The 13,910-nt window shown below is 39.3% G+C and overlaps 1 protein-coding gene across 5 annotated transcripts in view; it reads left to right on the top strand.

Moving 5' to 3' along the window:
- Positions 1 to 13,910, top strand: part of LOC140731040 (pappalysin-1-like) — a 362,759-nt gene that overhangs the window by 226,138 nt on the left and 122,711 nt on the right. For all 5 annotated transcript variants that reach the window (XM_073052237.1, XM_073052236.1, XM_073052240.1 and 2 more), the window contains exon 15: positions 10,393 to 10,576. In XM_073052237.1, coding sequence (XP_072908338.1) covers positions 10,393 to 10,576 — 184 coding nt within the window. The remainder of the gene's footprint in view (positions 1 to 10,392; positions 10,577 to 13,910) is intronic.

Here is a 13,910-nt window from a genome sequence, read left to right as displayed (position 1 = left end):
CAACTCTCAATCCCCACATAAGGCAACCAGCATCAAGGGCAAGCTCATCCTGGCGCTGGTAAAAATGGGGGATCTGGAATTTTTGCAGCACCTCCTAGCCATTTTGGGTGTTCATGTAGACCTGAGACAGTTTTGGGATCTTTTCTGGCTTCCTTTTGGATCACCTCTGCTGTAATAGGGAGACTTTCAAGCTGTGTTAGGGAGAATACATTGAGGCACGTCCACTTTAGTAAATTTCTCAGATACTTCCTTTTCCAACGGTAAACGGGACAATCTGTCAGCATTTCCATGATTGGTCTTCATCTGGAATTCAATCTGGTAGTTGTGTCCTCCAAGAAACAGAGCACAACTCTGCATTTGTGCTGCTGCTATCAGTGGAACACCCTACTGTGGATTGAAGATGGACACTAGTGTTTGAGGATCAGTAATGAGGGTAAATGCTCTTCCATACAAGTTCTGGTTGAAACATTTTACACCACCAACCAGACTCAAGGTCTCTCTATTAATCTGTGTGTAATTTCTCTCTGCAGTGGTAAGGGAAAATGATGCGAAGACCATGGGACATTCACTTCCATCACTCATAACATGTAACATTACTGCACCTGTACCATAAGCCGAGGCCTCACAGGCAAGCTCCTCTGGACAACATGGATCATTGCGTATGAGTACAGTGTATAATGTCACCACTTCCTTTGACTTTTGGAAAGCCACCTCACACTTCTTTGCAACACACACAAAATGTTGGAGGAACACAGCAGGCTAGGGAGCATCTATGGAAAAAAGTAGAGTTGACGTTTTGGATCGAGACCCTTCAGTAGGACTCACACTTTTTTGTCCATCGCCATTTCTGTCTGATATATAGTAAAGAGATCAAGGGGTGGAACACTGTTGTTAGGTTTGGCAGGAACCTGTTAAAGTAACTGACGAATTCCAAAAAAGGACCACAACTGTGACACGTCCTTTGGCCTTGGGGCATTCATCGCTGCTTGAACTTTTTCAGCACACTTGTGTAATCCTTGTGCATCAAAGGTGTGAACAAAGTAAGTGATGCTTGGTTTAAAGAATTCACACTTGCACCCATTATCTTCTAATCTTCTTATTGCTGTCTTGAGGTTTTGGAGATGTTCCTTGTCATCCTTACTGGTAACAATGATGTCATCCAGGTAACACCGAGTGCCTGGGCAACCTTGCAGCATCTGGTCCGTCGTTATCGGCTAGTTTGCAGGTGCAGATGCTGCTCCAAAAATAAGCTTATTATAAAGCCCTTTGTGAGTATTTATGGTGAGAAACACTTTAGACTCTTCTTCTATCTCCATCTGTAGGCAGGCCTCAGCTAAGTCCATTTTGCTGAAAGTTTCCCTCCAGAGAGGTTTGCAGAGATATCCTTTATCCTATGTAGAGGGTACTAATCTACTTTCAGTACTGAGTTGATGGTGACTTTAAAATCGCCACAGATCCAGACAGATCCATTCTTCTTAGCTACTGGGACTATAGGCATGGGTTCCAACAGCCTTGGAAAGAATTCCTTCAGCCTATATGCAACCTAGCTCACTGGCTACTTTATCATGGATGGTATCAGGAACTAGATGGACTTAGTAAAACTTAGGTGTAGCATTGTCATTTAATACTATTTTACCCATTGATATGTTTGAGTATTCCAATGTTTGTGTAATCCTTGAACTCTGCTGTGGCAGCATCAAGTATCTTCCTTAATTTGCTTTCAGTTGAATCTATTGCAGGGGATATGGCATGCAAATGGTAGATGGATCTCCAATAATCTTGAAGTTGTCTCAGCTAATCATGGCCTTACAATGCTGGTCCTCCTATTCTTAGCACTCACAAGCCCAATGTGGCTTCTTGGTTGTTGCATTTCACTGTTACAAATGTCATTCCTGCAGGAGTTATCTTTTCTCCAGTGTAAGTTCTTTGTTGGATATCCACAGGCTTCAGTCCCATATCTATGAAATGCTATTCAAACTCTTTTTGTGGAATGACCGAAACAGCTGAGCCAGCATCCAATTCAATCAGTTTGCCACGTAATTCTGGTATAAACCATATAGCTTGTCTGTTATTAGTTTCACAATTGTAAATCTCAAGGCTACCCAGTTCGATGTCACTGTTATTATAATCAGATTTTTCATCAACAGCATGCAGATTAGTGCTGTTTTTGAAACTGCAACTTGATTTTTTATCTTTTTCTCTTCTCTGTGTGATCCAATTATTTTTCTCTGCCAGACATACTCATTGTCTGTCTCCTACTTTGCTGCATTTTCTACAAGCTTCACCTCCGAACCTGCATTGAACTGGTATATATGAGCCCTGCCACAACAATAACACAATTTGTTCGGCCAGGTCGGTTTGTGTTCAGATGCTGCAATTTTTTTCACACTCACTTTCATTCTTGACTGCAAACCAATTGTGTTTCTGTCTGCTGTTTCCATTGATACAGTGATTTCAACTGCTCTTTTAAATGTGATTTGTACTTCAGTTAGGAGCTGCTTTTGAATGTTTTCTTGTAAGACTCAACAAACTAAGCAATCTCTCAGTGCATCATTAAGCCCACGGAACTGACAATGCTCAGATAATCATTTGAATTCAGCTACGTATACTGAAATGGACTTCCATTCCTTTTGATTTACTTATGAAGTCTAAAAGTATTCTATAATCAACAATGGTTTTGGTTCTAAATATTCCCATTTTACTTTCACAGTTCAGCACAGCTCACTTTGGCTGGTTTGGTGGGAGCAGCTAAACTTCTAAGCAAACTATATGTTCTTCCACCTGTTGCACTCAGCAAAACTGGCACTTGCTTTTCACTGGCTACTTCATTTGCTTTAAAATACTGCTCAATCCATTCAGTATACATCCCTCAGTTATCTTTTGTGCAATCAAGCACATCTATCTTTCCAATGTAGACAGCCATTTCTGCCTTCTTTTTATTTATTATTATCACCCATTTTCTGCCTCTTTCAAATTAACCATCTCTCTCTCCCTCTTACAAAGAAAGCGTGCTGCATTTTTTTAAAACACAAACATCTTGATGCACTTCAACAGGTAGGTAGTTGTCTCGAGTTAGTGCAAAAACTTACTCAATACCACTGTTATGCTTTGTTAACTCCAAAATATAAAACCATTTGGAAGAAAAACATGATGCTTGGGATAACTCGTCTATTTTTAACTCTTTTCCTTTAGTCTGGCATGCACATATGACGTGGTGATGTAATAATGTATGCCTTTTACATATTTTTGCACATAATCCATGATGAATTATTCAATCAAAGAAAGAATGCTTAACCAAACAATATATTTACAAAATTACACAAATATGAAAATATTACATATCGGACACTTGCAACTTCCGTCATCCACTGGCTATTGTGTTAATGCTAAAAGGGATGCGAGGACTATAAACGTAGCAGGTCTTAGCTTTCTGGGCCTATCTACAATGCTTGAAAGTTAAAATTCAACTGTGGAAGCCAGCTTCACCAAGCTTACCATGGGTCAATGGGCAAGAACATGATGTGGAATGGGACTATTCCTCAGGGTAAACACACACACATCAAGGGGACAATAGAATGAATGACTTAAACCAAGATTCTTCACCACTTTGATGAAGTAAAGTTGGTACTCTGTGCTGTCCCAATTCCATCTATCATCGTTTTCACATGATATTCACACTGTATTCTTTACAGAAAATGCTCAGATTACATTAACAAAAGCGAACAAGAATTTGCCTACAGGACAAAGTTAAAGGACAGTAAGACTTTAATTCTAAATTGATTTTTTTTTACACAAGTTACTAACTGAAATGAGACTTTAAAATAAAAGAATGCATATATAAGAAGGAATGAGCTTCCAAGTAATGGTGGCTTGACAATGCTAGTAACAATGTCCCACATTTGTGGGACAATATGCCAAGAAAACCCTTTTTCAGCTTAGCACACCAAACTTAATTTCTCTGCTAAAAGCATTTTAGATTCCATGATAGTTAGAACTCAGAATGAGAGACTACACCAACGGAATGGAAGGCATTTCATTGAGGCATGAAACCATGGTCCTGTTCGCCTTTTCAAAAGGACCACAGAAGACATCATGAAATCTGATTCCCAGTTTGGTGTTGATTCTCACTAAAATCATCACTGATTAATAACTAAAATTTAAAAAAACAATTATCTTGTTGATACTATACTGCAATTTGCAACGGCCTGCTAAACATCCATTGAATGCTAGACTGTCTTAAACAGTAAAGTACTTCATTTTGACTGTAAAATTCTCAGATGACATGGAAGGTGCAATACGAGTATCATTTTCTCTCTAATCTGACAATCAATTTTGTTAGTCATTTCAAAACTAATTGCTAAAACTTCTATTTAACTTCTGTTTTCAGTTTACAATGTAGCAAAATAGCTTGCTGGTAACATTTGCTGGAAAATGCAATTCTAACAAATAGGTATTTTGCAGTCAGGAATGCTGACGGACCATTTCCAAAACTTCTGGGCTGCAAAGGACAACAAGCACTACACTATGGGAATACTCGGATAAATCCATGTTAACAATTAGCAAACCAATGGGAGAACAAGAGGCCAATGTTGTGACAATTCAGATGCATTTGTATTTGTTATCTTTGTTGCTTCACTCTCAAATCATTTGATGGTGCTGCTGTGTTATCTATACAATAGGGAACGATTAGAATTTACATAAAATTGAAAGTTTGCAGGTTACAGCCTTTTTGGATGGAATAACAAGATCTGACACAACCCAACTGCTAGACTGCTGTAGTAGTAGCTTTGTTGCTGAATTTGCATTTGTCTGTCGGTAAGGCTCACGGGGAAGGGGTTTATGGTAGACAAAGCAGCAGGTAGGGAAGGGTAGAGGCAAGTAAAACTGGGCATACTAAGGGACGTTAAAACACCACAATGTGGTCTGATTCAGATCAATTATTCCACCAGGTTTGCACCTTTGTCAGTGTTCAAAAAAACTGGGTAACTCTAGAGGGGGGCTGCAAACTGAATTCAATAAAAATATGCTTGGGTCAGAAAGGAAATCAAGAAAATCAATCAGCATTGGTCAACTCAACAATGATTTTGCAGAGCATTGCTTAAATTCATTTCAACTAAGACCCTTAAGTGACATCAGGAAAGAAATGGAATTGCACATCTTATAATAAATGGGATTTTAACCAAGATCAGAAATGAATGAATTGCCTTTGATGTCAAAAGGAAGTATGTGTCATTAAATAATCGATGAAATTTTTGAGAAAGGATACCATACATGATTATGTTAACTGAATTATCGTATTATGGTTTTTCTTATCATCATTATTATGTGCCGTGTTGTATGACGTGGGTGATCGTAGTCTTTGACCAGGATTGTTCTTGGCAAATTTTTCTACAAAAGTACTTTGTCATTCCCCTCTTATGGACAGTGTCTTTACAAGACAGGTGACCCCAGCCATTATCAATGCTCTTCAGAGATTGTCTGCCTGGCGTCAGTGGTCACATAACCAGGACTTGTGATACGCACCGACTGCTCGTACGACCATCCACCGCCTGCTCCTGTAGCTTCACGTGATCCTGATCAAGAGGCTAAGCAGGTGCTACACTTTGCCCTAGGGTGACCTGCACAGGCTAGTGGCAGGAAGGAGCCCTTATGCTTCCTTTGGTAGAGATTTATCTCCATCTCAACACCCTTGGTCAGTGATACACCTTTTAAAATTGAGTAAGGCAAAGAACACCCTCACATGTCCAGTTAGTAGTTGCATTTAAGGGCTGGGAAGAGAAAGCTTGAAGAGTGAAGGACAGCAGAACCTAACAGACTTCCACCATCCAAGAAATGACTTTACCCTAAACCAATGGCTTTTGCTTACTTTGTCATTTCCAGCAAGAAAACATACTCTTTTGAATACTCACAAAGAGTACTTTTTAAATTATCAGAATTTTGCAAACAGATTGTGAAGATTATCCAAAACAGGGAATTCAACCACTTTGAGGTGTTGGGAGTATTTTCACGATATTTAAGAAGCATCAAGACAAGCACTTCAATCACTGAGACACAGAAAACTACAGATGATAAATGGGATTAATATAGATCAGTATCATGGGCAATATGAGTATAGTGGACCAAGGATCGGCTTCTGAAAGAACCTCTTCTGAGTCCTCATGATGGGTCTCAGCCCAAAACATTGATTGTTTATTCCTCTCCACAGACGCTACATGACCCGTTGAGTTCCTCCAGCATTTTGTATTTGCTGCTCTGGATTTATTACCTGTTTTTGTGCTGTACAACTCTGAGATTCCTTATCCAACCAGTGGGTTTCAAGGCAGTGCTGGTAGTATCAATCCAGTGCTTTGAAGGTACCTGCTATAGGTACTCCAAATTTCAGAAGCATACAGGAAGTGATTCTGATAGACCGTGAATATCTTACTATACTTGAGATTATGATCTTTAAACAAGTATCATTTAGACAGAGACTCCTCCATTCCACTTTATAACCCTTCTTTTCTCTCACTCTCTCACTTCAGATGGCTATTGTTACTATGATCACAGAGACTCTTATGACAGACATATTCCTCTTCAAGGCAGACTGTAGCAATTACAGCCTCAGCCAAACCTTAGTTCACCAACTAAATTAAACGATACAAGTAGATGCAAAGTACCACATTCAATATAATGTGGTTTTAATATTTTGAAATAAACTGATACAAACAGAATATACTGTGCTTTGATAATAAATAGCGCAAGTTGATGGCTTTGTTAGTTTAATCATATTATCAGATTATTAAGAGATTTCCATAAACTATCCACAAATAAACTAATTTCAAAGTAAAAGTACTCTATAGTAAATTAACTTAGAAGTAATATATAATAAATGCTGCTTTTTAATGCTAAACTTAACTAACAGACTCCAATCATCATGCAACATATGGAAAAGCCATTACTAAACTTGAGCCTAACAGGAACAATGCTTATTTGAAGTTCTGAAAGAAAAACACTTGGTTTTGAAGTCCTAGAGAACAGATTGGCATGGAAATTCTCAAGTGGCCTAGCCACTGAAGCATCTACGGTAGTTGTATCTGATGGTTAAACATTTTTTTAAAGCTCTTGACATCTGAGCACAGGGTCTTCTGTAGCTCATCTTACTCCTGAGAATTGTTTTCTTTAACTTTACTTTGTAAGTCAAATGCCCTCTTTAAGCTGTGACTGGTCTAATTGTTGTATTGAGTGTTTCTCTGTAATTATGACAAAGGTGTTATGTACCTAATTCTGATGCTGGGGAAAATGATATTGGTAGAACATTTTTATGCTCTTGACATTTAATTTGTATCTCTCTAAACAGCTCCTTTAATCTAATATTATTTTGGAGTGAGGCATCCATTTTATCTTTCCACATGAAATGAAAGTGCCCCCTTGTGATTGTTTGTGATCAGTAAGGCTCTTACTGGTGTGCACAGCGTACACACTCATGTTTAAGCTGTCTTTCATAGTTTGTTTAAACCAGCTCTTTCTCTGCAGTGATGTGAAGAATCATGACTGCAGTTGTTTCTAAAGAGATGCTAGGGCATGGTGACTTGGAAGGAAAAACTAAAATATGACATATTAAACAGGATACACAATATTTTGTATCACTCACATCAGCGTGTCTTGATATTCCTGCACACTTGTTCTTGTGAGTTCATCCAATTAACAGCAGCATTAGGAAAACTAACTCTGACAATGTTGCCTCATAGATTCCCCTTCCTGTAAATAATAACATCCTTTTTCCTCAAAGACATGGTACTTGGTGCTGACAACATGGCCTGTGGTGACAAATCCCCCAGAACAGAGGTACCAACAATGGTGATTGTGCTTGATTAGTGAGAATTCTCTTCAACCCCATCGACTCGAGAAGGCAGGTGTAAGGGGTTGAATGGGATCCGGGATCAGACATGGTGGAATGGCAGAACAGAGTTGTTAGGCTGAATGGCCAAATTCTGCTGGTACGTCTTATGGTCTTATGATTCCAAGGACCTCCTAAATCAGTTGCATCTTGCTTTCTTACCTTCCTCCACCACACTCTGACTGAGTTACTTCCTCCCCCGCACTGGCCCTACCTTGTTCTCCTACCCTGATCCTCACGTTACACCTGCTGCCTCCTTTCCCCTTGGCTTCCACTACCCCATCTCCATGGTGTTTAAGCCCCTAACCTGGAAGCACAAGGGAAGGATTCACACCTGAGTGCTAATGAAATGCAAAAGCAAAGCCTAGGTCAAAATGTTGTCAGTACATCATCACTGTGATCATCTACTGTCTATGTTTGGGTGTACCTGAACTTCAAGGTGATTGTATTGTGAATCACAAAAACAGCACAGATCAAGTATTTTGTATCTCTTGGTCCAGGCGATGAAGAATCATTCCCTATTCAATTAGGTTTAAGGATAAGTATAAGTGCAAGGGTAGCTCAATAAATAAAAGCAGGCAGGTGCTCCACTTATCGGCTTAACCAATTTCTGCCACCCTTGTTGAGTTTCATGAATTAGCACAGCATGTCAAGAGTTGGTACTGGGTTGGTAACTTTTAGATCATGCTTCACAGTAGAAAAACAATCATGGGAGTTAAGTTCTAACAACCGGACATACTGATAGGCTTATGACCTTAAGATCTGCATCTCCATTTACATTTCTTTAGGATATAACATTGTTGCATGATAGATTAAACCAGAGAGATGGTTCAACTTTTCCGAAATCATGAGCATAGCAACACTGATGATGCATCTAGTCCATATATATGGTCTGGAACAGGACCAAATTGATCTTCTCTACTAATCTCAAATGTATTAAGAGACAGCAATTGATTGCCGGTCTTACCAGTGCCAACTACAGACACTAAAACTCAATGTATCAAAAATAGCTTCCTGTCCTCTATCGGCAGAGTTTATAATGGTCCATGAATTCATGAAAACCATCTCGTTGCTTGTCTTTTGTACTTAGTTATTTTGTAACTTAAAGTACTTTTTATGTCTTGCGCTGTACTAATGCTGCAAAACAACAAATACAACGTTGGTAAATGCGAGATCATCCACTTTGGAAGGAAGAATAGAAGAGCAAATTATTATTTAAATGGTGAAAGATTGCAGTATGTTGTTGTGCAGAGAGACTTGGTAGTGCTTGTGCATGAATCGCAAAAAGTTGGCTTGCAACATCTTGGACCTCCAGGTGGTCCACAGCAGGGGTGATTGATAAGTTTGTGGCCTAAGGTAAAAGGAGATGAGTTATACAGCTCTCGTAACATGCACGTGCAGTTCAACTCTTTGAGTGAAAATGCAAAGCGTTTGAAGTTAATAACTCATCTCCTTCTACCCTGGACCACAAACTTATCAATCATCCTATGCTGTGGACCACTTCTGGAGGTCCAAGACACTGACTTCTACAAAGAAGGGATCCATATGCTCCACGACCGCTGGACTAAGTGTGTAAATGTAGGAAAAATAAATGTGCTAGGTTTTCTAAAATTGACCCCTTCTACCTTAGGCCACGAACTTATCAATTACCCCTCGTATTTCTTATGTTCTTATGTAAATTTCACAACACATATCAGTGATTATAAACTAATTCTGGTTCTGAAATAAGAAGGGTATGTGTGTGCAGGAGTGTATCTAAGATAGATGCTAATCGATGTCAGTGTTATTGCAAACTTTACGATACTTCTTCCTCTTTCTTCAAGCCCCATTGCCTGTTCGTTGGCTTGGAAAACACAATCAGATCTTCCCGGAGCAATTTGCAACATCTTACTTCAAAAGGAATTCTATTACGACATGTTCCTGTTCTTTTCCTCTGAGATTCATTTGTGCAGTTACTTTGGTCGGAGTTAATGTAATCAGTGAGAAGGAGCAATTTAACCAGCAACCAAAGAGTGGCCCAAATGTGGTTCAAAATGTTTCTTTAACCAACAAACTGCAAAGTAATGCATTTACTGCGGTATGAAAATCATCCACATCTGTCCTCCCAGTCACCCAGAGCTAAATACGCCATTTGGAGTGTGGCAAACTAATAGACCAGGAAAGGTTGTAACAGTGTCAATCTCAGTCAAGTCAACAACTTGTGGTGTTGCAATAATCTGTAGCTTGATGGCACTCCGTATAGATTCAGGAAATACTGATTGGGAACTAAATAGCATCATGAGGCAGGTCATCCAAGCCTTCTCTAAACTGGACCCACTCCAGTTCTCCAGACTAATAACGGGGAATAGCTTTGAGATTGTGCTTTGAAAAATGATACTCAAGAAAGCGAGAGTCTTTTGGCTAAATTTCATCTAACAAAGGTTGGAAGTTCTAATCTGATCACGATTGTTTATATTTTGGTTCAACGCTGGATATTTCTAGATCCTAAATGAAAAGCTTGTGTATTGTCTTTCCAGTCTAAATTGGAGATGACAGTCATCTGCACCGATGGGAAATGGAGCGAACAACTCGCGTGTGAGCCAGTGGACTGCGGAATCCCCGACCAGTATCACATCTACCCTGCCACCTTTTCCTGCCCTGAAGGAACTACTTTTGGGAAGCAGTGTACCTTTCAGTGTCGCCCCCCTGCCCACCTCCGAGGTAAGAAAACATTGCTGTACAAAAATCTGCCAGCTACCCCATTTCTCCTGCCCTCATCAAACAAAAAACTCTTCATTGCTCCCATGCTCCTATTTCCTCCATAAACCATCGGCTGAACAGCCAGAATCTCGAGAGAAAACTTTGCAGTTAGAAAATCTAATTTGGAGATTTGAAGCAATGACCCAACTTATAGGGTCTGTCACGTCACTTTCCTGGATAAAAGTGTTAGAGCAACCCATGAGCCTGGAAGTACTAGGCCAACCCTGATGGGCATGCTACTCAGAATGTGCCTGGATTTATGCAGGTGAGTGACAAGGTCTCACCTCCCCATAAAATAAAAAAATACTACCATCTGCAAACTCCGCAGAGTCTATAAAACTGAATAGTAAATGTACAACTGTGATTCCAGACAACTGCATCCTTTTGAGTGTCATGTTCCAGAGATAGGGAAGGAGGAGAGCAGTTGGAAAAATAATTCTTTTGGCAACAGCAGGCCATTAGTCATCAGCATATTGTGAGTATTATAGCCCATTAGGTTCTCTGCTCTCACCTTCACCACCCAGTACTCAAGGACAGGGATATCTCACTGTCATTTGAAGGTTTTATACACATAGTTAAACTTTATTATTTTTAATCTTGTCACTCCTATGAGGATTGAACCAGGAGGAGAAGGTGAAAAGATGCCATTTGCCAGATTTTGAACTGAGCAAAGACTATTTTGTTTTGTGAGGCACTGACAGGACTGCACATCTGTCATTGTCACAAACAGATGTGGAAACAGTAAAATCAACAGATGAGGGACACACACACACACTGTCATATTATCTTTCCTTCTTCCTTACCCTCTGCAGACAGACAGAGGGGAGACATGAGAGAATAATGTTAGGCTATTCACATTTATATTCCTAAAATATTAATTAAGCATTATGGCACTCTAAAATTCAACTAAAACTAAAAGATTTGAAAATAAACTTTAAAACATGAGGACTATAAATAAGGTGCCACAATAGAGCATAAATTCAAGACACAACTTTTCCTTAAGGACAATGAAAACAGAAAATGCTGGAAATATTCAACAAGTCAGGCTGCATCTATGGGAAGAGAAATAAAGTTACCATTTCAGGTTAAAAACTCTTCATCGGAATGAAGCAGACAACAACTCAGTTCTGATGAAGGGTCTTGGACCTGAAGCATAAACAGTTTCTCTTCCCACTGATGTGTTCTGACCTGCTGAGCACTTCTAGTATTTTCCAGTATTTTTTGTTTTAGATTTCTGTAGTTTTTAACAGTTTTCTTCAAAAAGTTGTTTACTTGTATGTGTATGAAGCTAGAGGATACATTAAATAGTCCAAGAAGTCTTTCTTCAGTACTACACTATACTGAAGAAATGGCCAAAGTACAAAAAAGGTTAAAACACAGGCTGACCAACATCAGACAGTTAGTGAAACGACAAGACAGTACATTATCAGATGATCTGAACATCCTTCTGTTGGAAATCATGTTTTATGTTGGGCTTTATTCATAACTAGGACAACATATACTTAAAACAGGTTTAAAAATAATTATTATAAACTGTATGTTCTATCATTCTGTCAATCAAATGACAGGAAATAGTTAATTTTTTTGAAAATTTGGGAACTGACTGATCAGTGATTAGATACAAAGGGCAGGATAATTTTGTTCAACAAGTATCTATGCCAGTCATATTGAACACAGACTAGACCAGTATCTGCCTGGGCTTCATAACCCTTAAAATTTCAACCTACCAAAACCCATCAATGTCAATCTTCAAATTTCCAATTGTCAAAGCAATCATAACTTCTTCGTGAAAACACAAGACGATGATGCCTAACAACGAATGGAGCTGAAAACAGAAAATGCTGGTAATATCAGGTACCATCTGTGGACAGGCAAACAGATTTAACATTTCAGGTCAATAATTCTGAATCAAAACCTGGAACAACTGGGAAGCAGCAATCAGCAGATCATATTGTTTAGATTAATAATTGGGATGGACAAGGAGATATCCAAAGAACTCCCAATCTAGAGGAGGGCTAACTTTAATAGAATGAGAACAGACCTTAGTACGTCAACTTTGAGCCAAATATTAAGGAGAGGGAATGAAGAAGAAATATAGCCCTTAACTCAGCAGTGGAGTTATCGGGGCACCGTCATGACAGTGTTTCCGTAGTAAGCTATTCTTGTTTTCATGAGGCCGAGTTGCTAGCTCGATGCTCAACCCGACCTGGATTTGAACATGGGAACCTTTACTCTGGAGTCCGGCGCCGATATTATTATGCCACCAAGCAGGAAGGTAAGGGAATGGTCAGTGACTTTTTAAGAGTAGGCAGGCGAGAAGAGCAGGCTAGGGAAATTTGGCAAAAAGAAGGAATGGAAAGGAACCCAAGTTCACATGGCAGAGAATGTAGAGAAGATGAAGGAGGAGTACATGACATATTTCGTGTGAACGGTGAGAATCAGAGTGAAGATCCTAAGCTGAGGAGGAGGTGACAAGACAAAATGAGAGAAACAAACAAAGTGAGGGTGGAAAATAAAAGATAACACAAAAGAGAATCCCAAGATCTTCAATAGGGAAAAGCAGGGAACCTATGTAGAATCTGCGTAAAATAACTGAAATTCTAAGCTCAGTTTTTTTTTACACGCTTTAGGTGTTTACGTCTCCTATGCAGTGTGCAGGAAAGATCTATCAGAATGATTCCAGAGTCAATACATTTCAGGTTAATGGCTTGACTGGAGGAGATGAGGGATGTTCCTGAAGCAACAAAACATAGAATATAGAACAGTATAGCACCAGTCTGGACATTTGGCCAAGATACTGTGGTAACGTTGTTGCCTGTTTATACCAAATGTCCTCAGTTGTGACTGTGAACAAAGTCACTGGTGAGAGACTGATCTGGAAAATATAGAAGTCTTTATTTAGCAAAACAAGCAGGCATCATACTGGAGACACTCTTGGAAGAAGAGGCCTCCTGACCCAATATTAAGTTGCATTTTATATGTTAAAGAACAAAGCTAAGAGCAGGACAATTTCTGTAGTTACAATGCATTCATAATGCTTCCTTTGAGTTGCACATAATTTCCAATGCCTAGATCTTCACACCAACACACCCAAATTAAGTGTTCATCACCACTGTGTCTGAGATGCATCCATGCATATGCAGACATCTCAGGTGAATGGGTGTTTCCTGGTTTGCAATCAACCCCAGTCTGCAGCTCCAGTTAGATCATTGTTCTGGGCTGCATTGCAAATTCAATCTACAGTCCACATTCAGATCTGAAAACTAGCTGCTGTCGAAATTAACAGTTGCTATAT

This window comes from Hemitrygon akajei, chromosome 7 (assembly GCF_048418815.1).
Source record: "Hemitrygon akajei chromosome 7, sHemAka1.3, whole genome shotgun sequence".
Taxonomy (NCBI): Eukaryota; Metazoa; Chordata; class Chondrichthyes; order Myliobatiformes; family Dasyatidae; genus Hemitrygon; species Hemitrygon akajei.
This window is presented reverse-complemented; position numbering and strand designations above follow the sequence as displayed.